At 42.3% G+C, this 23,700-nt stretch overlaps 1 protein-coding gene across 3 annotated transcripts in view; it reads right to left on the bottom strand.

The window, feature by feature from the left end:
- Window positions 1-23,700, bottom strand: part of BRF1 (BRF1 RNA polymerase III transcription initiation factor subunit) — a 243,246-nt gene that overhangs the window by 105,480 nt on the left and 114,066 nt on the right. For all 3 annotated transcript variants that reach the window (XM_065402496.1, XM_065402497.1, XM_065402498.1), the window contains 4 exons: window positions 11,422-11,548; window positions 8,424-8,463; window positions 8,242-8,334; window positions 7,154-7,432 (listed from right to left, as the gene is read on the bottom strand). In XM_065402496.1, coding sequence (XP_065258568.1) covers window positions 7,154-7,432; window positions 8,242-8,334; window positions 8,424-8,463; window positions 11,422-11,548 — 539 coding nt within the window. The remainder of the gene's footprint in view (window positions 1-7,153; window positions 7,433-8,241; window positions 8,335-8,423; window positions 8,464-11,421; window positions 11,549-23,700) is intronic.

Here is a 23,700-nt window from a genome sequence, read left to right as displayed (position 1 = left end):
TTATGCCTGCCATTCCTAACCCTGCACCTGTAAAAATCCTGCCTCGGACAAGGAGGATATGAATGCTGTTGCTGCGGTTGGGGCTTAAACGGCTTTCATTACCCAAAGATTTCATTGTCGTCCTGGAGTCTTTGAGGCTATGCAGTCTGGAGTCAGTTTGTTCAGCAAACAGGCCCACCCGTCAAAGGGTAGGGCTTGCAGAGTTTGCTGAACCTTGGGCCGGGGAGTGACGGTGCCACAGGTCTCTACCGGAGTCCTTTCACGGTGCCGTCTCCGCCACTGCCGGCGGGACATTGCGCACCGAGGAACTCGGCACTGGATCCTGCCGCGCCAATGCAGGTTGCGGTCTAAGTGCCGCCTCCATAAGGAGCTGCTTCAATCTAAAGTCCTGCTCCTTCTTAGTTTGGGGGCGAAAGCCCAAACAAATCATGCACTTTTCGGACTGATGTGCTTCCCCCAGACACTTTAAACAAGCGTCATGAGGGTCGCCTGTTGGCATGGGCTTGTTGCAGGATTTGAACCCCTGGGACTTAAGCATGTAAATCCCTCAAAGAGAACACACAGTCGGGGTGGAGAGTAACCCCCCAGTCCAACAGCTAACTAACTACTAACTAGAACTACAATAACTAAGAACTAAACAACTACAAAATACAAACAGTTTGAAAGAGAAGCTAGGGAAACATGGAGAGCTTGCAAAGCAAGATGCCACAGTTCCAACAACCATCACTAGCAGTAAGAAGGAACTGAGAAGGCACCGGGTTGGCAGAGTCATATATTGAGCGCCATGAAGGCTTCACTCCAGGGGGCTCCACAGCCAACCCCATGGGTGCTGCTAAGGGAAAAACTTTCCGACAACTGTGCACGCGGCGCGCGCACACCTAATTGGAATCGATATGAGCAATCACTCGAAGAAGAATTCTCTATTAAGGTCTAATTTATGCAGTAAATTATGCTAACAAAATCCAAGCTTACTGAACAAAATAAAACTGCTAAATCAAATAAAAGCACACCAAAATATTCAAATATAACTGGCTACTCACTTAAATTGGCTGTTTCTGGGGCTCCTGATTATGCAGCAATTTCCCTCAGCAGTTAAAGAGGGAATGAACATATACCATTCCAAAGTAAACTACCTTAACCGGGGATTATTTTAACCTTTTCATAATACATAAGGCAGATTCAAAATACCCAAGATACTTTCTAACGCTGCACATTGATTAATCATTCATCATACTTCACCCCAGTAGCTAACCTCTGCAAAATACTGCTTGCACTCTTATATTACCTTCTTCCAAGGGCAAGTTTTGTGGCTTCCTGACCTAGGTTAATAAGTCTTTATTCACAATAGCAACTGAACTGAACTGGGGGGCATAATCTTGACATATCAGATAACATGATGAATTGTTCAAATAACATTCTTCTAACCAGTTATATTTTCATATGAATTCAATGAAACTTCCATGTAGTGTCTATACATTTTCTACAATTCTCTAATGAACAATTTCAGTTTTAATTGCTTTTGGGTTTTTTTTTGCAAGACAGGGTTTTATTGGGGGTGGGATGGTAAGGCAGAAATATACATGCACACAAAGGTGGGAGTGGGGGCAGGGGATAGTATATAATCTATACATGAAAGCTGGGGTAATTCCACTTTTTTTCCCCCTAACCCTTCTCTTGATTCCAGGTCTGTGTCCCCCTCCCCTTGCCCTCTTAGTGCTCCTCTCTATTCTCTTGCACACCTCTCCCTAATTAATCATTAAAGCAGTGACAGCTCTGTACGTCCTCTCCTCCTCCTGCAAAGGAATAGCAGCATGGCACCAGCTGAACTGGCTGCTTCTTCCCACCTCCTGGAAGCTGTACGGATGCAGGCTGGTGTGGGGATGCCCAGCCTCTGAAGCACATACCTCTTGTGTGCTTAGTGGGGACTGAGCTGAGGTCCCCATTTGGAACAGATTCTTCTCCAGTCTGAGCTGCAGCATCAGTGAGGGAAGGAGGAGTTCTACAGCCACCCCTGGCCAGAGGCCCAGAGGTGCCCCCACAACAGCCCAGGGCCGCCCGAGCTCCCCCCACCCGTTGGGCGGGCGGGAAGGCAACACGGCCCCCAGCCCAAGCCCCAGAGTGGCAGGCGGGCAGGCAGTCAGCTGAACGCAGGCCCCAGTGCGGTGGGTGGGCAGGCAGCACAACCCGCAGCCCCCGAGCATCGGGTGGGTGGGCGGCACGAACACCAGCTCTAGCCGCCTGTGCGAGCACCGGTTCCAGCTGCCCAGAGTCCCTGACTGCAGGCCGGCCCCCAGTAGCCTCAGCCTGAGGCAAGGGCGCCGGAGTCCTCCCAAAAGTGGGGGGGCGCCCAAGGTGGACACAAAAATAGCCCCCTGCCCTTATCCCAGGTCCCCCCTGCCATATCCCGTGCCCCAGGTCCCCCGCCCAGGGCAGGTGGAGGGATCCAGGCTCCCCACAGCTGCCAGTGCAGCTCTCCCCGACCTAGCTCCAGCTGGGGGGGAGGGGGGAGAGGGAGCGCCTCGGAGCCGCAGCCCTGCCATGATAAGAGCCAGGCAGGCAGCTCTGGGGAGCCGCAGCAGACCCTCTACCTGCCCGCGGTGTGGGGGGGGCCAAGCAGCCCCTGGCCCATGTCCCCACCCCCCAGGCTCCCCACCCACCTGTGGCAGGTGGAAGGCCCATGACTCCTCACAGCTTCCCGTGCAGCTTCTACTGTGGCCAGGTTGCGGCTCCAAGGCCGGGCCTGCCCACCCCCGCCAGAACCAGGTCAGGAAGAGCTCTGCAGGCAGCTATGGGGAGCTGGCATGGAGTCGCAGCCCCTACCCTGACCCCGCCATGCAGCAGCCCAAACCCCGGACCTGTCAGGTACAGCCTGGCAGCAGGGCAGCACAGCCCTGAGCCTGGACCCCGCTGCGTGGGGCAGGGCGGCCCCGAGCGCGAACTCCACTGTACAGGGCAGGGCAGGTGGAGCAGCCCACACTCCCGACTCCACAGGCCCAGCGACCTTTAGCATAAAGCTGGGCCGCAGCTGTGTGCTAATTGGGTCGCGGGTTGAGTACCACTGATCTAGACCATCCCTGACAGGTGTTTGTCTAACCTGCTCCTAAAAATCTCCAAAAATGAAGAATCTACAGCCTCCCAAGGCAATTTATTCCAATGCTTAATCACCCTGACAGTTAGGAAGTTTTTCCTAATGTCCAACCTAAACCGCCCTTGCTGCAATTTAAACCCATTGCTTCTTGTCCTAACCTCAATGGTTAAGGAGAACAATTTTTCTAGCTCCTCCCTGTAACAGTTTTCAGGTACATAAAAGATTGTTCTGTCCCCTCTCAGGTCTTCTTTTCTCCAGACTAAACAAACCCAATGTTTTTAATGTTTCATTCCCTTGAATTACTAATCTATTAATTTTTAAGTCGTTAGAGAGTTTCTTTTGTATGACGTTTATACAAAATGTAAGAGACAGACAAAAAGATGACAAAAGAAGAAGAAAACAAAATAGAGTTAATATTGGTTCTTGTTTTTGTTACAAAGGCCATTGTTTGGGAAAGCTGTTTACACAGGGCCTTATTCAACACCCACTGATGTCAATGGAAAGATTCTCTGACTTCAGTGGGTACTGGATGAGATCCACAGTACAAATGAAAGCACAAATATAAGAGAAATGTATGTAAATGAGCAAACAATTGGATGTCAGTAACAGGAAGCACAAAAACTTTGCCATGGATTTTTTTTTTTAATCTGTACTTTACAGTCACTTCACTAGGGTAGGCACAAGATGGTACTTGCAAAAGTTATTTTTGATTATAAAAGATGTTTACTTTTATGAGGAGGTGCAGCTGCACGTTACCACCTGCTCACACTACACTGTTTGCTAATGTAGCCCTACAATGACTGCACATGAATTTACTATATACCAACTAGCATACCAAAGATAATTTGTATGAATTTGGCATACAACTTAAGCCCTGCATTTTCCCTCTACGTCAGTTAGTTTCCATCCTCTCTCACTTTCCATCTTGGCCAATATATTTTGAGACAAGCACAACTTGTGCTAAATGACAACAACGGAAGGACAGGATAATAGCCTACAAATGTATGAAGGCTGTAAATACTAAGGAAGATGAGGAGTTATTTAGGGTGGTACAAAGGGGTGTAAATAGAAGTAATGGAAAATAAATTACAAAGAGAAATTTTATATAGAATACCAGAAAAAATGCTTTGAGAATAAAGTCTTTGGTATTTGACTATGACAATCTCCCGGAGAATAGTGGAAGCCCTATTATTTGGGACATGTAAAACTAGAATGAACAAAAGTCTAGAAAATATGTTGCAAGTGAAAATCCTGCCTTGGCAGAGAAATGTACTGGCTGACCTACTAGATCTTCTCCATTTCCAGCATCTGTTGGGTAGCTATGATACAACACAATTCACTCAGGACTTCAGTGCTCATGAGTTCTGCAGTAAACTCATCTTTACGGTATAGAACAGCATGATCAGCATTCACAGAATATAGTATCCCCTTCCTTTTACAAATTATAAATGTTTCACTAATATACACAAACAGGATCTACACAAAGCCTCATCCTGGGTAAATTCATGTTTTCATTTAGTACGCAGGAGCATGTACTTCATTGCTAATGATAAGATATTCAACAAAGAGAATCTGATTTCCTAAGAAACTTTTAAAATAATTAAAATTGCCATATCCAAAGCAAAAGAATCAGCCTTGGGCAGGATTCTATGATTAATCTCTTGTATAGTAAAAAAAAAACAAGATAGAAGCAACTGTAAACACTCAAAAAGAAACCCGACTGAAACGTCCCTCCTAATTAAAGTATTTTTAGAGACAATACAATCGAACGTATTGCTTCTACTGAACCTTATACTGCCTCGTAACTGCATTAATGCAGTACCCTAGTGTGCTCTCTTTGTGATGCAAATTCACTCAAATAATGTGCTTTCCATAAAAAAGTCACACACATATTGCATTGACAATTGCAGCTTGGGGAATAACCCTAAATGTCCTTCAATACCTAAGCATTGCATTTAAGTCTGGTCTATAATAGCAGTTTCTGGGGAGTCTTCTACTGCTGTTGCATCAGTGATAGTGCTAGGTGAGAGATTTCCTCAAACAGCTGAAACAGACACAATCATAAGTTGACATATCACATGCAAAAGCCAAGTAAAAGGACTTTAAGGGGACCTACACCAATGATTTTTGGAGAAGGAAGGTAATTGGGGCGAGGAGGAGGGGAGATATCCTTCCCATGAAGCTAGAAATTTACATATGGCACCTGCAACCCAAAAGAATCAGCTTTGGGAAGGACTAAAGGCTACAACCAAAACAATAACCTGCTGCTAAATTTAATCTTTTAGTTCATTCTGGGTATACGACATAAAGGAAATTTGAATCCCCATCAGAATGGAGTTGGGATTTTCCAGAGGGATTTTTTTTTTAAATAAAAATATTTATTTTATTTCCAGAGGGATATTTTTTAAAAATAAAAACCCAGCTGATCATTTGTAATAATTAAATGAATCTGGCAGCCCCCGAGACCACCAAAGACCTCTATTTTTCCACAGAACTGGTACAACACAGGCAATCACAGACTAAGCTGCCATACATTTCTTTGCCCACAAACCTCAAGCCCGACCTGGAGGAACATATCTGGGAGTGACAGATTAGTTCCATCTTTAAATTCATTCAGTCCTTGGACCCTCCATTAAAATGGCCAATGACGGTGCCAATTGAGGTTTTCATTACACGGACATGTTCACTGGGAACTGGACTGAAACCACCAACTTGTTTTTCAGAGGTCATTGAACAACCATCAGACAGCAACAATTTTCAGCTACTACTGACCTCTGTTAGAGCTGAACCATTGATTTTGAGGTGAAATGATGCATATCCCAATAGTGTGAGCCATCTATTCCTCCCACCATTAATTTTAATTAAACAATCAATTTTTTCTGCATCATTTAGCTTGTGCATAATATAGGAAAATAAATAATGCTACTGATCAGCTGCAGTTCTGTGACATGAGCAGTAACATGGTATGACGTTGATTTTGTGTGATTCTTCAGTCTAGACGTGGAGTAGGGTAGCATCGTCTATCTTGAATAACTCACAAATTGTTAGAAGAGCTAAATTCAGACACAGTCCATTTAGTTGGATCTTCTCATTGAATCTGCTGACTAAACAGATTCAAAGACAGATAAGCTTTATGGAACAGAAAATGTACTGTAATATAGAAAAGAATGAGGTTCTCACCAAATATGTTCAGATCTGAGATTCATGAACGGGGGAAAAAAAGGTCCACAGAGTTTCAGCTTACATATAAAAAGGCAAACACCTCCTTGAGTCATTGGCTGTGTGGAGTAGCCTTCTGTGACTCATGCAAAATTGAAATTTTCAATTGATCAATGCAGCTAATGCTGTCCATTCCAGTGCCATGCTATAAAAAGGTTTCAGGGATCAGAGAAAAAGGAATGGAACATGCCAAACAAGGTATTAACAAAAACGCTTATCAAGGGGGGGGAAAGCATACGCTATTTTGTATGCCAAGTATCTTGAACATTTGCAACTTTACAAGCCACTGAAGAATGAATTAAATATAATAGACTGATTCTTGACTAAGAGCAAAAGGAGACAGCCTCCTTGTTTGACTCCAATAAAGTATTTCCTGAAAAATGTTGCATCTCTTTTGAACTAAAAAAAAAAGTTACCTAGAACATGGGTACTTAAGATTTTCATTTCCAATTATACTTATAAAGAAAAAAATCCACTTGTTACACATTGCTAATTGGAAGTATAAAGTAAAACAACATAATGACTGCAATGTTTGAAATATCCATATCAACTATCATAACAAGGTAAATCTATTTTACTAAGTTTAAGGGATATAAAACCTGAACCTTTCTGAGCAACTTCTGGTACTGGCCAGTGTCAAATACAAAATATTTGACCAGTTGAACCACTGGTCTGATCAAGATGGTCAATTCCTATGTCTTTACACTCCTATAACATTTACATTTCATAGAATTCCTATGTCAGCAACCATGCAGGTAACTGGAAATTATACAGTGAAACCACAACAGTTTTCATATGTCTGACTTTTCTATTTTAAATTTCAGCTTACATTAATCTTGTACTTACTGTGGTCTCGATCCTTAGTGGATATACAGTCTTGTATAGACTCTGTTATCCCAAGGCTGGCAGCAGTAGGGAGTGGGCCAAGCAGAGATTCTAGTGCAGGTGGCCATACAGGAGTTTCATTTCCATTTTTGCATTCTCTCCCTTCATTTTTCTTTAATCTATCTTTATCGAGAAGTTCATTATAAAAGTCTTTGTTTAAATGATTAGCAGCTGCTTCCAGTTCTTCATCTTCTGCCTCCTCCTCTCCAAATACACTAGCCGTATTATCTTCTACAGATTCTGTAATGGTGGGGGGGAAAAATCAAATAACTTCATACCATCTGTTATAGAAACTAAATAAATGAAAAGCAGCTCACTTAAAAGAATAAAAACCATTAGAGAACAATCTGCAGAAGAACAGAGAGTATTTCAGTACATTGTATAAATATATAGAATTTCCAGATGTGCTTTAAAATCATTGCCTTAGCTTTTAAAAGGTCTTCTGAAAATAGTAATAATTTAAAATTGCTTGTATTGTGTTATCAAAATACTGCAAGTAAGTAATTTTAGTAATATGAGCTAAATACTTGTAATGGTAATTAAGACTAATATTCAACCTATAAACAGTACTGTGAATACCTTCAGTGTGGGAACAGAGAGGCACAAAGGTACATGCCCAATGGTTTGGGGTAATTTTCATGTTAACCAGGAACAACCTGAAGTACCAACACCACCTCTGCTAAATTGCACTTGGAAGTAATTTGTTACAGCCCTTCATGCCATTACAATAGTTGTATTTTTTAAAAATGTATACAATTTTGTTGAATTCCAGTACTACTCAAGTTGATGTCTGATATTTGAAGCATGGTATTTTGTGGGCTGCCACTATGCATTCCATTCCTCAGAGAATTCCAGTGTAAGTCAAGACTTAAATGTTTTGTTGCACTCAACATTTCACTGCATAACGTATGTAGCTGCATATATATAAATAATACACAACAAAGAAATGGAGCCGTATATAGCATAATAAAAGATCATACAAAATAACGTGAGTAGGATTTGACCCCCATTGCTACTTTTAAAATATTCATGGTCTTTTATAGACTTACCATCTTTAGTCAAATTGGCAAATACTCCTTTTGCCTTTGGCCTACTATTTTCTAATTCATTCTCTATTTCATCTTGGTAAATTGATATTTCACCTGTGGCAATTAAATAAAAATAAAGCTCAGAAATCATGAATGTTATTTGGTGTAACCAAGTGATATAGTGTATTGAATGGGACTTGTACCTTCAACATCTTCAAGCTTTTTGGACAGCGCTTTCTCAAGCTGAAAAGAAAAAATGAGTAACAGAATGAAATATGAATATGCTACGATTAAATATTTTTAATATCGGTTCCTCTATTTAGAGACTTAAATACACATGGTACTATAGAAAGATGGTAATGTACATTTCTTCCCCTAAAGTGTTTGTGATCTAGGACAGACGAGACAGACAAAAGACAAGTATCAAAATACTGTTTGAAATAAAGTACTGATTAAACCTATATCTCAACCTGACAGAGAGGAACTTTCACACCGGCTCACCTAAAATGAGGCCCCGACTCTCCCCTCTATCCCCTCAGACATAGTGGAGAATAGCAGCGGCAGTTGCAGCTCCCTGATTCTTGGCCACCCAGCCCCAGGAGAAGCTGGAGAAGCTGGGTGCCTACTCTAACTTCCATCACCATCATAAAGTCCATAATGAAGTTAACCTTAGCAGAAGATCAGCTATAGGGGAGCTCAATTGCATTGGAAGAGATTTCCCCTACACAAGGAGAATTCTCCTGGGGGAATCTGTGGCCACAAGCAGCTCAAAGTGAATATGGTGGACCAAAAAAATCCAGCCTACGAGAAACAATCCAATGTTAACAGTCATTCTAGTATTTCTTGAACTAGTATTTCAGATACCTGTGTTTAAACAGGAGCTCTCTCTCCCTCACAGTCCAGCTTGTTTCTCTTATGAAAATACTTCCGAATTCTAACATTGTGGTCCAGAACATCGCATGTTAAAACAGGATGCTGTCATGTTTTGTACAAACTGTATTTTAACACTAAATATAGTATTTTATACTAACTGATTCTGCGGTTAAGTAATAATCCTGTGTTTGTAACAGTATATTAATTTCACTCCAACAGACTAAGTCATAAATTCAAGATTAGGCAAAAAGATGTGCTAAGAAGAAGCAAGCCCCATTTCAACTAACTCAGATCTGTGTAAACCTGAAGTAACTTCATTGTCTATACTCACGTAAGTGAAGAAAATTTGACCCTCTCTTTCTTGTTTATTGCAAATTACCTAGTTACATGTATGCTCTATCTGATGGTGGCAACAAATACTAAAATATTTTATAATAGAGGGCAAAACCTGTTTTGGGTGATTCTCAGAGGTACACAACACGCACAGCATAAACGGGAGCTGTGAGTACTCAAGAACTTTGAAGAATGCGGTGTTCAGATTATAAATTTATTTCATTCAAACGTTATAAATTAAAAATAAATGAAAACCAAAAAATCCCAATGATTTCAAAACTTTGGAGCACTCACTTTCAACTGTCGACCTTATTAACATTAGCTGTAAACTGTATTCTAGCATCTCCATATATAATTGATATTTTTAAAAATCGTCTAGAACAGACACAACGTACTCCTTTATGTAACTATATTAATAAAAACAATCTGGTATTTAGGATTACGAACTGGCTATTTCTCAAAAAGACATGCTCTATTTCATGGCAATGTTTATCTGTTGACAGACTTTTTAGTGGGACCTCCTCTTGGTCTCCACATGTGAGTAAACACATCCCTCCCCTGAACATGCACACGATTTCAAAGCTAACAATAGTGCACACAAGTAACAGAATCTGCACACACAAAGCCCACATGGCTGCAGAAGTTAGAACCTACCACCACTGCATGCAGAAGCTATGGCAGGAAACAACCACCCATAGATGTACATGGGCAAGAACATAAGTGAAGACTGAGGTCTAAAAATATGACCCACAATGTCTACCAGGCTTTTGAGTAAAGTCTTCAGAGGACATCATAACATTACCAATATTAAGGATGTTCACTTTCAACAACAAATAACTTGAAAGCACATTTAGGACTGTTACAGAATATTTTCATATAAAATAATTGTCAAGCCAGTGTTCCGCAAATGAATTAAGCCACACATAAAACCAGTCTTTCAAGTACTGCATGCTGTATCACAAAACAAATGTTATGCAATCTGATTAGTGTTAACACCAGTATTTATTTTTGTATAATAACAAGTTAGACACAATATTTTAAGTAATGCCACATTTCCTAACCAAGGGTGTCTCCAGCAAGAACAACATTTGCAAGATTTTTTTGATCCAATTAACCAGCAACTACTTTTTCAGCTGTGACCTTTGCTAAGTAGGATAGAAGAGTGAATGTAGCACATATGACAGGAGCAAAAATATCAGGCAGCTCCTCAAGGTTCACATGCAACAAAATCAGCTTAGCCGGTCATATGAGAGGCCCCAATTTCATAAGGAAAAAGAGTCTTGACACTAGTATGAGGTGCCGAGCATAGTGGAAAGACTCATGCAGAGCAAGGAGACAGGAAGCAACTACAAAAAGGTAGTTAAGAGAGAACCATGCTCAGAATGGAGATCTGGCACCCAATGGGCACAGCATCGCCTTCCCAATGGGAATGAAGACTGGTCCTGGGGTACTGAACCCTGAATCCACAATATAAAAATTAGGTGCTCAGCAGTAAATGCCTTGCGAAAATAAGTACTTTTACTAAGAACAGGAGTACAGCTGTTGCCATGCTACTTGATCACCAACTTCCCTGGATTTGTACTGGGCTAAGCAGTGACTTAGCCAACCACTGCAAGAACAGGGAAAAGGGCAAAGACTGCAGATATGGTTTTGGGCCCTCAACAGGAGACTTTTACGGCTACTGTTGACAGGAATCTGAATGAGTCTGATTCTCCGGAGGAGTTAGTGAAAATGGCGAGGAAGAAATCTCATTGCACCTTTTAACATGTGGCTGGTTTTAATGTGTGGCTATCTCCCAGCCAGTACAGAAAAAAATATAGTTTTGTTTGTGGACACTACCACCTATGCCTCCCACCCTCCCCATGAGAATATGGTGGTAGAAACAGCAATAGCTAAGGCTAAATTGGTCAGTCATGGCATGGCACACTATCAAGTCCAAAGTTGAAAAGACAGAACCATAAGCAGCTCCAAATATAAAGTATTGATAGAATTCACCTCCTGTATCTTTAATTTTCTTTGACCAGCAGTAAATGAAGGAGGATCGCACTCCTCTTCCAAGTCAATCTTCATAAATTCATCTATCGTTAGCTGACTTGTTGGTGTATCTTCAAATTCTGTAAGCCTAACATATATACATAAAATTAAAATACATAATATTTTATTGTAGTATCTTTTAGAACATTCTTTTTTAAACAAGCAAGTTTTACAAAAGTTGGCAAACTGATAAATTAAGGAATAAGCATGTCATCCTGAGAGACTGCGGCTCAAACAAATAAATAGATAATAAAATAAATAAAATAATAATACCCAGCTCTTATATAGCACTTTTCAAAGGAGATAAATATAATTATCCCCATTCTACAGATAGTGAAACTGAGGCACCGTACGTTTTTTTATCAAGGAGAGACTCTGGACCAAAGTTCCCTCTAAGCTACGTGGCGGCGCAGCAGGCTATCAAGGGCCACACAGGTGGGGAGAGGCGCTTCTCCCCCAGCCTCAGCTCCGGAACTGCCCCTGCAGGAAGAGACACCTCTTACCTGGTCGCGGGCTGCTGTGACAAGAGAGGGCTGGGGGGAATCCTCTCTCCCCGCCGCAGCCCTGGGACAGCCTGCACCCCAAACCCCTCATTCCCAGCCCCACCCCAGAGCCCACACCCCCCACACCCCAACCCTCTGTCCCAGCCCTGAGCACCCTCCTGCACCCTGAACCCTTCATCCCCGGCCCCACCCCAGAGCCTTCACCCCTAGTTGGAGCCCTAACCCCCCCCACCCCAACCCCCAGCCCCCTCCCACACTCCGAACCCCTCAGCCCCGCCCCCACCACACATCACCTCCATATTAGTGCACATAACAAAATTCATTCTGCACATGGATGTAAAAAATTTGAGGGAACATTGCTCTGGACTGGAACAGCACAATCACTCTAGGTGATAAACTGGAAAACCCACATGGAGAAATAAATGTCTACTTTCTAGCTGACTTAAATCAGGGTCATCAATCCTAACAAACAAAAATTCACCAAATTTCCAAACTAAAATATGTATTTATCATTATACCATAGGAAAAAGTTTAAGATTATTCTTAGTGTATTAACATTACCATTAATTTACACAAAGCAGGTCTACAAATAATATAATTTCAACAGTTTTGAAACAACCCATCTTCCCAAACAGAAGACAATGGACTGCAATGGAGAAAAAAGGGTCATTTGTGCATTGAATACATGACATATATGAATACTTGTAAATATATACAGTAAACAGTAATAATATAATTAGCACTTGTTCAGTGGTTGCATTTTAAAAGTTACTATGTTAAGAATACAGAATCTCTCTGAAATCTTTCAAAAGAAAAGAAAATTAAGTAGGACCTATTTGTTGCATTTTCATCCATCAATCTCAACATTTGGTGGTTAAGTACTACTACATCCATTCTGCAAATGGAGAAAATGAGACAGAGCAGTAAAGTGTAAAGCTGGTGGGAGAGTTCCATTGGAATGATTTTTTTTTTTTTTTTTTTTTGACAGAACATGCCCTTTTCACAAAATTGAAATTCTCCATGGGACTCCTGATGGCCCCCCCGGGACCCCTGCCCCAAACACACATACACCCCCGCTCCCTGTCCCCTGACCGCCCCCGGAACCTCTGCCCCTGACTGCCCCTGCCACCCCATCCAACCCCTCCTCTCATTCCTGACGGCCCCCCCGGAACCCCTGCCCCATCCAACCACCCCTTCTCCCTGTCCCCTGACTGCCTCCGGAACCCCTGCCCGACTGCACCCCACCTCCCCATCCAACCCCCAATCCTTCCTGACTGCCCCCCGGCACCCTTGCCCCCATTCAACCCCCCTGTTCTCCACCCTCTGACCACCCTGACACCTATCTACACCCCCACCCCAAACTTCCCAGCCCTCTATTCCCCTCCGTCCCCCTTACCACGCTGCCTGGAGCACCAGTGGCTGGCGGCGCGACTGGAGCAACCACGCCATCGCCACCGTGCAGCACAGAGACCGGGTCAGGCCGGGCTTTGCAGCTGCGCTGCCCCAGGAGCTCACAGCCCCACCACCCAGAGCATTGTGCCAGCAGCGGAGCGAGCTGAGGCTGCAGGGGAGGGGGAACAGCAGGGGAGAAGGCCGGGGGTAGCCTCCTGGGCCAGGAGCTCAGGAGCCGGGCCCCACGGGCCCCATAGTTTGCCCACCTCTGTTCTAGGCACTGTACAAAGAATAAGAGAGAGTCCCTGTGCCAAAGAGCTAACAATCTAAGTAGGAAAGAGACAAAGGGTGGTAAAAAGAAAGTATTATTACCCCCATTTGACAGATGGGGAACAGGCACAGAGAGATTAAATGCCTTGCCCAGGACCACAGATAGGTAGCACGGAAACTGATCCCATACCTCCCAAGTCTTAGTCCAGTGCCTTAACCACTAGGCCAGCCATCCTCTTGTAGGTAACACTTCTACATGACCCTTTCTATCACAGCCTGAACAGTGTTCATAAATTCATATACTAAATACTTATTGTATTAGTGTCCAGACGCCACAATCAGGATCAGACCCCCTACTGAACGAAGTACTGTGCAAAACAGAGATACACCTGGTTCCTGCCCCAAATTTGGCTACTGCCTGAGGCCTCAATCTTGCAAGCAGTTCCACATGGGTGCACCCTGAACCTGTATGGATCTTGCAGCATCAGGTCCTCGGAGAATGTGTAGTGTGAGAGAGAGGGAGATATTATATATCACACACATATGCATGTGCACATACACTACTTTTTAGCTATACATAAATAAATAACTACTTTCCTTAACAACCTGCCTGAAATATCTAGCCATTATACATTGTTTAAATTATGTACAAGATATCAGCCTTTCATCAAAATTTGTCGATGTTTAAAATATGCTATCAAGACGACAAATTGCTAAACACATGACATTAGTTTTGCAGTTAAGAAATACTGATGCAACCTTAACTGTTGCATGTTAAATTTTATTATGACAGAATTTCATACACCCTTGAAATTATTTCCTCGATGAAATTCTACATAAAACTCTCTCTCACTTTCATTTTGTACTTTTTATCTAAAGAAAAATTAAATCAGAGTGGCCAGTTTTAAGCTATGTGTAAAGGGAAAATAAGTAGATGTACAAATTAAGATATTATTTGGCTTGACACCAAGTCAAAAAAGGCATTAAAAACTGAAATTTGGCAGACAACTATTTTCTATTTATAGCAGAAGTGGTAGCAACCACTAGAGTTAAGGCTGAAATGCAACTTCCAATATAACCCTTTCCCCTCCCCCTTTTAACAGTTTCTGACACACTCTCTCAAAACAAATTCCTTTGGGGCCAAAATTTTCCAGAGTTTGGTCTGTGCCAACAGGCATCCCCCACATACACTTTCTTTTCCCCTGGAAAAGATACAGCAAAGTCTGTTCCACTGTTTTTGTTCAAACCATATATGTACAAAAATATACTTTTCCTGTGTGTTCAGTTGAGAAACGTTGTGCACACAGCTCAACAACAGTGGAATTATTATTGAGACTTGGTTTGGTTTGTGGATCTTACTGGAGTCTAAGAAACAAGGCAAGTTTGAAGGAAACTAGGGCAGCCATCATGCAGCTATGAGCACTGACATTTTTTCCACCCATGCACACCTTCCACAGGGGATTTCTTAGCCCAACCTACAGCTAGGAAGGATGGGGATGCCCAAGTGCTGCTGACTTAGCAATTCAGTTTTTCTACTCACTCACTGAAAACCAAATTTTCAAGGGCTTTTAAAGTACAGACTACAAACACTTTTGAGAGTTCCAGGAAACGTAAAATCTGAGAGGGATAGAGTGTACAGGGTAGGAAAGGCCATGAGACTCCTCTCACCTACTCCCCAGAGCAACAAATAATAAAGAACAGTTTTTAAACAATTTTGACTTTATTTCCTTTCATACATATAGGAGGCGGGTAACTTCAAGAGAAACACACAACTGTCAACGCCCTGTTGTCTGGCTGTGCGAAATTGGCCGCCAGGCGGGTTGCATCAACCTCCCACCCACCATAAACGTCTCCCCCTTACTCTCACAGATATTGTGGAGCACACAAGCAGCAATTACAATTGGAATATTGGTTGTGCTGAGATCTAACCGAGTCAGTAAACTGCGCCAGCGTGCTTTCAAACGTCCAAAAGCACATTCTACCACCATTCTGCACTTGCTCAGCCTATTGTTGAACTGCTCCTTACTACTGTCCAGGGTGCCTGTGTACGGCTTCATGAGCCATGGCATTAAGGGGTAGGCTGGGTCCCCAAGGATAACTATAGGCATTTCAACATCCCCAACAGTAATTTTCTGGTCTGGGAAGTAAGTCCCTTCCTGCAGCTGTACAAACAGACCAGAGTTCCTGAAGATGCGAGCGTCATGCACCTTTCCCAGCCATCCCACGCTGATGTCGGTGAAACGTCCCTTGTGATCCACCAGTGCTTGCAGCACCATGGAAAAGTACCCCTTGTGGTTTATGTACTGGCCACCCCGGTGTGCCGGGGCCAAGATAGGGATATGAGTTCCGTCTATCGCCCCGCCGCAGTTAGGGAACCCCAGCTCATTAAAGCCATCCACAATGGTCTGCACATTTCCCAAAGTCACTACCCTTGATAGCAGCTGGTCAATGATTGCGTGGACTACTTGCAGCACAGCAGCCCCTACAGTAGATTTGCCCACTCCAAACTGATTCCCGACTGACCGGTAGCTGTCAGGCGTTGCAAGCTTCCACAGTGCTATGGCCACTCGCTTCTCAACTGTGAGGGCTGCTCTCATTTTGGTGTCTTCACGCAGGGGACAGCAAGTCACAAAGTTCCATGAAAGTGGCCCTATGCATACGAAGTTTCGCAGCCACTGGGAATCATCCCAGACCTGCAACACTATGCGGTCCCACCAGTCTGTGCTTGTTTCCCGGGCCCAGAATCGGCATTCCATGGCATGAATCTGGCCCAATGCCACCATGATCTCCCAATCGCCACATGCCGTGCTTCTAGGAATGTCTGTGTCCATGTCCTCATCAGTATAGTAAAAGCACTGTCGTTGCTTCCTCGCCCGGTTTTGCAGGTACTGCTGGATAATGCGTGAGATATTTACAATGGTCAAAACTGCAGCGGAGATCTGAGCCTGCTCCATGCTTGCCGTGCTATGGCACCTGCATGGGTAATCCTGGAAAAAAGGCGTGAAACGTAGGAGAGCTGTTCGGTTCAAGATGGCCAATAAAAGACGGTAAATGGTTGTCTTCTGTAGCTTTTACAGAGTCGGGAAGCTCGCTAGAGCTGCAAAAGCGGGAGAGCAGAGTTTGCGGCGGAAGCTGTGTGGCTCAGTTCACGATGACCGAAAAACGGTGGGGAATTGTTGCCTTCTCTAGTTTGCACGCGAGCCCAGGACAGACAACATGGAAAAATTAGCGAGCAATGCAAGAGCGAGAGAGCAGAGTTTGTGGCGGAAGCTGTGCTGCTCGGTTCACGGTAGCCAAAAAAAGGCAGGAAATGGTTAGATAAAAGAATAGATAGAAAGACTAGAGGACATGCGAGGTGGATTCATAGTACCAGGAGACAGGCGGTGCACCGTACTGCACCGTCTGCTGGCAGTATGGCATCTGCCGTAGCTTTCACGGAGGGAGGAGCGAGTGACGACACACATCCAGAAACACCCACGAGAATGTTTTTGCCTCATCATGCACTGGGAGCTTAACCCACAATTCCAATGGGCAGTGGGGACTGCGGGAAAGCTTCCCACAGTGCACTGCTCCGACATTCGATGCTAGCCTCGGTACTGTGGACGCACTCCGCCGAATTCACGCGCTTTAGTGGGGACACACAACACCGAATGTATAAAATCGCTTCCGAAAATTCGAATAGAATAAGTTCGAATTAATTTCGTACTGTAGACGTACCCTTAGTCAATTGATTTGCCTTTTAGTAAAGTCTCAGAATATTTATATATGTTCCCCATCATTTATTGTCTGAGCTTTCTTTGGAATTGTTGACCCATAGTATTGTATTCATTAGCATGAGGCAAGTTCAGACTTCATGTTGGCACAGAGGTGATACGATAGATTGGGTAGACACGGTTACACGGTGTTTGCTAAATAAATCAGTCTATTTTTACATTATCATTTTTTTTAAAAATGCACACACAATATATGCATCGATATCATACATACACCCCACTTTGTAGGGGCACTGAACACAGATATATCAGAGAAATGGTTACACACTTTACACACTACTACTTATGTTATAAACCAATATACCATATTTTATTATTATTATTAAAGATGATAATGGTCTAATATTTCACAGGCTTGAGACTATGATGATAAGTGTATTTTTTAAAATATATATTTGTGAATACATCATTAGTAAGTATTAAAGAATTAGCACCTTGAAAAGGTATATGCCTGTACATGTGCTTATATTGAGATAAAGCTCTAACACTTATGCAGTTGTTAATCATAAACTTTAAAGCCTGCAAACACTTACACTGGTGCTTAACTTAATACACGTGGTAATCCCATTGACTTCACAAGTTATCCTTTGGATTATTGGAATTTCAATTTAAAGGCGCCAACAAACTTTTTTTTAAAAAGGAATTTGTTACTTCAAGAACTGAAATGTTTCTAGTACTTTATAAAACACTAGTAGCTGAAAGCCGTGCCACCGCACAAGTGTATTTCATAAAATCAAAGTGTCTCAGAACTTAAAAATTAAACAGACTGCAAACCCTAATGATGATTGAACCTGGTGACATTCTAAACAGAAAGAGCGCTCAGCCATGTTTGCAGCTGTTTCCATCACTTCACGCTGACTCAACAGACATTCTAGACTTCAGAGTGACAATCCTGGAACTTTATTACACAGATTGCTGTTAATATTGGAAATTTAAAAAAGGCTTATGAAATTTAATGGTTGTCCCTTGAGTATGTTATATGATTTACAAGAAAAGAAATACAGCCTAACCTTACATTAAGGGAACTACTCAGACGCAAAAAGTCAAGCACTTAGGGAACTGTTGCAGCATCAGGGCCCAAGACAGTATTTATTAATTGTAATTATTGTACAGAAGATATCAAAGACAGCAAATGTAGTGTTGTACTGCTAGTTGCATAAGGAAGCATCTAGGTATATCTCACTAAAATCAATTCCCTGGCATTACAGAGGCTTTGGGCATTGGTGCACCTTGATTCATGTGGCACACAATAGTTTAGGGTATGTCTACACAGCAACTCCATGGGTAGACAGACACATGCTGGCTCTGCTCAAGTTAGTGTGCTCCACATAGCAGGATGGCCACAGCAGCACAGGCAGCAGCAGGGGCTGGCCACCCAAGTATAAACCCACCTGACCCACTGCGTGTTTAGCCACTGCTGTGCCACAGCAGCCACAGTGCTATTTTTAAGTGCACTAGCTAGAGCAGAGCTAGCATGTGTCTGTCTCCCCATGCTGAGAATTGCTCTCCCAACTGTTGTGTAGACATACCCTTAATCTCCAGATAGCTGAAATACTTGGGGTTTGGTGAGGATTGGCTGGGGGGTGTTCAGTGGCTTGTGATAGAAAGGAGGTCAGACTAGATGATCTGGTGGCCCCCTCTAGCATTAAACTCTATGGGTATGTCTACACTGCAAAAAAAAAAAAAAAAAAAAATGTATGGACTACTTCTTTTCCAGAAAGTTACCCATGCAGCCCTGGGTTGGAGAAAGTTTCAGAGCCCATAGTGTAAGCATAGGGGCCAATTTATCAAATTTTTCTTGCAATGATTTCACCCAGATCTATAACAGAGGAACCTTTTGGTAATAATGGCTTGGGGTTTTTTGTTTTTTGTTTTTTTTTTGGGGGGGGGGGGGGGATGTTGGTCAACAGAAGAATTTTGCTGTAAGCAGAGAGGTTCTCTCTAACTGAAACTAAAATTCATACACTGCAATGCTTTGAAGCAATACTGGTCTAACATTCCACTTCCCTCTAAGTGAAGTTTCACTAATGTACTGAAGTTCACCATCAGCAGGTTCCATTGTGAAATGTATTTTAAAAAAATAATCCTTTTTTAGAAATTCCATATGTTAAACATGACAATTTATTAAAAAACCTTAACAAGTATTTCATTTTTATTTACAAGTGTTAAATACATCTTATTTTTAATTTCCATTGAAGAAACGCCTCAGATCTTCAAACAGGGATCAGGGCCCTGTTGTACTAGATACTGGACAAACACTGTGTCCCTGCTCCAAAGAGATTACAAGTTAGCATTTAGCAATATGCAACAGGTGAATAAATGGGAAAACAAGGGGGAGAATATTGACTGAAGGAAAAAAGGTGATAGTGGAGACAGGTGCATTATATAAAGATATAAATGTAAGGGATAACTAATAAAAATATTAAGGAATTTAAAAGCTAATTCATATGTATCATCAAAACTGATACAGAGAAATAAAAACTTGACTAATTAGTTAATATTTGTACAGTGCTTTGAACCTATGAAGTAATACATAAATCAATATTATTCCAATTAGATTGGCAATGAATCAGATAGAATTTTCAGTGCATTTATAAATATTTAATACATTTTGTTTCAACAATTAGGATGAGATGTACATTTGAATTGTGTGCCTCAAATTACAAAGCTACAAGGCCTTGTGAAGTGATTGTTAAGGTTATTTACTGCAGCTCTGCCAAAAGAAAAAGAAAATGGTTTTAAACCAAACATACAAGTTGAAAGTAATTAAGATCTGTTGTTTTAAATGCAAGTGACAGGATCTGTTGTGTCACCATTATGTTTTGTTGCTTTTACCTTGCAAAAGGGGTATCTTTTTATGATCAGGTGAACAATTCTGCAAGATGAGAAGCTGAATTACTTAATACCCATTAATGTCACATATCTGTGAGCCTCCTGCTGAGACTACTGGTCTGATAAATGGCACTGGCAGATTATTGGCCCAAAGGCTAATAAGTAGGGCTCAATTCACCCCAGTCAAGAGGGTAAATTGACCCAGCCTGCACTGTCAGAGGCAGTTGTGCTACAGAGGATTAGGATTAATCTCCCAGGGAAGGAGGACAACTATAACCTATAGCAGTAGCTCCACGGGTAGAATGCTGCCATGGATTACACTAAATGGGCATCTCCCCCAGGTGCCTTGACCACATCATCTCCCCAAACCGCACTGTCCACTTTTATGACCATACAACACCAACCGCAGTGATGGAGTTGAGAGCACATTACCATGATCCAACCCCTCCAAGGCACATTTTCTGCCACAGACACTGGCATAATCCAGGAGCAAATCCACCCGTCAGCAGCAATTTAACAAATTGGAAGAATAAATCAAATAGTAAGGCACAATCAGGAGGCTCAGAAATACCAATATTATTTTTAATAACTTTGACTAAAATTTGTAGTTTGGTTTAAGAATTTTCAGGGGAAAGTACTCAGCAGTATAGATGATATTTTAACATTGTCTATTAGTACCTACAACTAGTCCCATTCCCATCTACACAAAGCGATAACAGTTCTTAATACAATACAGCACAGAAACAGTAATAATTAAAAATAAATAAAAGTGTACTTCATGTGAGAAGAGGGATATATAAGCATGTGAAGCAAGTACTTATTAATTCAGACAGCTTCCATTTAATGATATTTCAAGATTCTAATTCTTGAAAGGAACGAAAAAACCCTTGGCTACAGAAACACTTATTCAAAGGGATTTTTTATTTGCCTTTGCTAAATACCATATAATGTGCTCTTATTTCAAAAACATCAATCAAGTTTTATAGATTCGTGATAAATACAGTTGTAATTATAGCTCCCTGAAAATATTCAGCTGTCACATTTACCTTGTCAAAGTAAATAACGCTGTCATTTTAGCTGATGTGTGTGACTTGAGTAAACATTTCAAAGCATGAATTTTACAACAAAATTTCTTCACTTAAACAACTGGTCAAAATTAAATTTACTTCCAACTGCAATTTATTATGCTTATTATTACTCTTAATAAAAATTAACACTTAAATTATCTTAAAAGTGCATTATGAAGTGCAGAAATCATGAATTATAAAATGTGTATTAAAGAACATGCCCATTGACCAGACAGCAAAGTGACGTTAATACGGATATATCCCCATCATCATAGCATACAAGCATCTCACAAACAACGAATTTATCCTCATAACAACCCCGTAAGTTACGGAAATATCATTCCCATTTTAAAGATTAGGAATTGTATCACAACTATTTTTCACACATGAAAAGTGAACAACATTTGAAACTAGTACTTAATATCTAATTAATTAGTTGCACCTAGATGCTCTATTGCTGATCACTGGGTAAAAAATTTCCTCCAAAGACAAAATTTAACAAAATTTGGGTAATATTGGAGATGGACAAATTTACCTACTGAAAGAAAAAAAAGGAGAGGTTACTTAACTTGTACAGTAACTGGGTTTTCTTCGAGATGTGTCCCCCTATGGGTGCTCCACGTCAGGATGCACACACGCCCGTGTGCTCTTGCTTGGAGATTTTCAACAGCAGTGTCTGCAGGTCTGTGCCTGCATGTTCTGACATGAGGGTAATATTTGGGGGGGGGGGGGGGGGAGAGAGGAGAACCCACCACCACTCCAGGTCCTTCTCAATCATGAAAGTCCAATGAGAGACTGTGAGGCCCACTGGCGTACAGAAACCCATTTGGATAGACTGTGTTGGGGATGCAGACTGTTTTGAACTAGGCTTAGAGACACAGAGAATGTAGTCTTGCATTGAGTGTCACAAATGTACAGGATGCCATGTGACCCAGAAGTTGTAGGCAAGCATTTGCTGTAGTTTGTGGGCTCTATTGTATTTTTATAACAAGGTTGGACATGGTGACAAATCCCTGGGTAAATAGGTTCTGGCAGTGAAGGAGTGCAGAGTGGCCTCGATGAAGTCTCTATATTGAATGGGTGAGAGGGTAGACTTTTACATTTTAAGCGGAGACTCAGGGCTTTCATGGTTGCTGTCTGAACCTTGAGGAACAAATGTCCTTTCAGGTGCCAATCATCCAGCTAGGGAAAGACTATTCCCATCTGTAGCCATTGAGTGTGTGGCCTTGTTGGTGACATCGAGCAACAGTTGAAGAGATGCTTTGGCAACTGTCTGACACCTGTAATAAGGGCCTGAAATTACACCCTCTAATCCTGAGGCAGGTGATCAATAAAAGATGTAAATTTAGAATAGTTTGTGAAGTCATACTTTGCCATAAGGGCTTGGTAATTGGCTACTCTGAACTGTAGAGAGACTCTCGGCTTGGTTCTAGTCTCTATAGAATCATAGAATATCAGGGATGCAAGGAACCTTAGGAGGTCATCTAGTCCAACCCCCTGCTCAAAGCAGGACCAATCCCCAGACAGATTTTTGCCCCAGATCCCTAAATGGCCCCCTCAAGGATTGAACTCACAACGCTGGGTTTAGCAGGCTAATGCTCAAACCACTGAGCTATCCCTCTTCCCAGTGCTTCGAAGGCACTGAGTCCGACGCCAAAGACAGCACCACTCTGTAGGATTTCTCAGTGTGCAACTTCTTGGTCAGTCCCGCAGTTAGTACCGGAAGGAACAGGAGCATCAGCAGTATCCTTACCAGGACATTAGGTTGCCTGAGATCCAGACTGCAGGTATGACTTTCCCCTTTTCTTGTCCCATTCTGGGAAGTCTGCGCCTCTTTAAAGGTTCTGACAGTCCCATAAGGCCCCCAGAATCTTTGCTTATCAAAGAATCAAAGGCAGGAGGCCACTCCAATGTACAGGGGTTTAATTCTGTCCTCCCTCAATTTCCCAGGTCTGCTCTTAAATCCTGAGCAGATCTTACATTTGGTGGGAATGTGGCAGGTCTGACAGGATTTGGAGTCTGAGGTCTTGGGAATAACCCGTACTCAAGGCTAGGGATCAAGGTCCAAGAAGGCCCAAAGTGGGTGACAAAAAAAAGGGGGGGGACCATGCCCCCCAAAAAGTGCTGACTGTGCTAAATTAACTGCAAACGAAGACAAAAAGAAAATACTAAGAAAAAATAAAATGTAAGCAAGAGTAGCAGCCAGCCACGTGACTACCAAAAGCGGACACTGCGACGCTCCATCTCAAGCCCCAGGCAATTGAGAAGGAACTGGAGTGGCGGTGGGTCCACCCCTCTTTATCTTCCCTTATGTCAGAGCACATGAGCATCCAGGACACAGGCACGGACCCACGGACACTGCTGACGAGAATCTCCAATCAAGAGCTCACGGGCACAGGCATA

The sequence above is a fragment of the Emys orbicularis genome, chromosome 4 (genome assembly GCF_028017835.1).
Source record: "Emys orbicularis isolate rEmyOrb1 chromosome 4, rEmyOrb1.hap1, whole genome shotgun sequence".
Lineage (NCBI taxonomy): Eukaryota > Metazoa > Chordata > Testudines > Emydidae > Emys > Emys orbicularis.
This window is presented reverse-complemented; position numbering and strand designations above follow the sequence as displayed.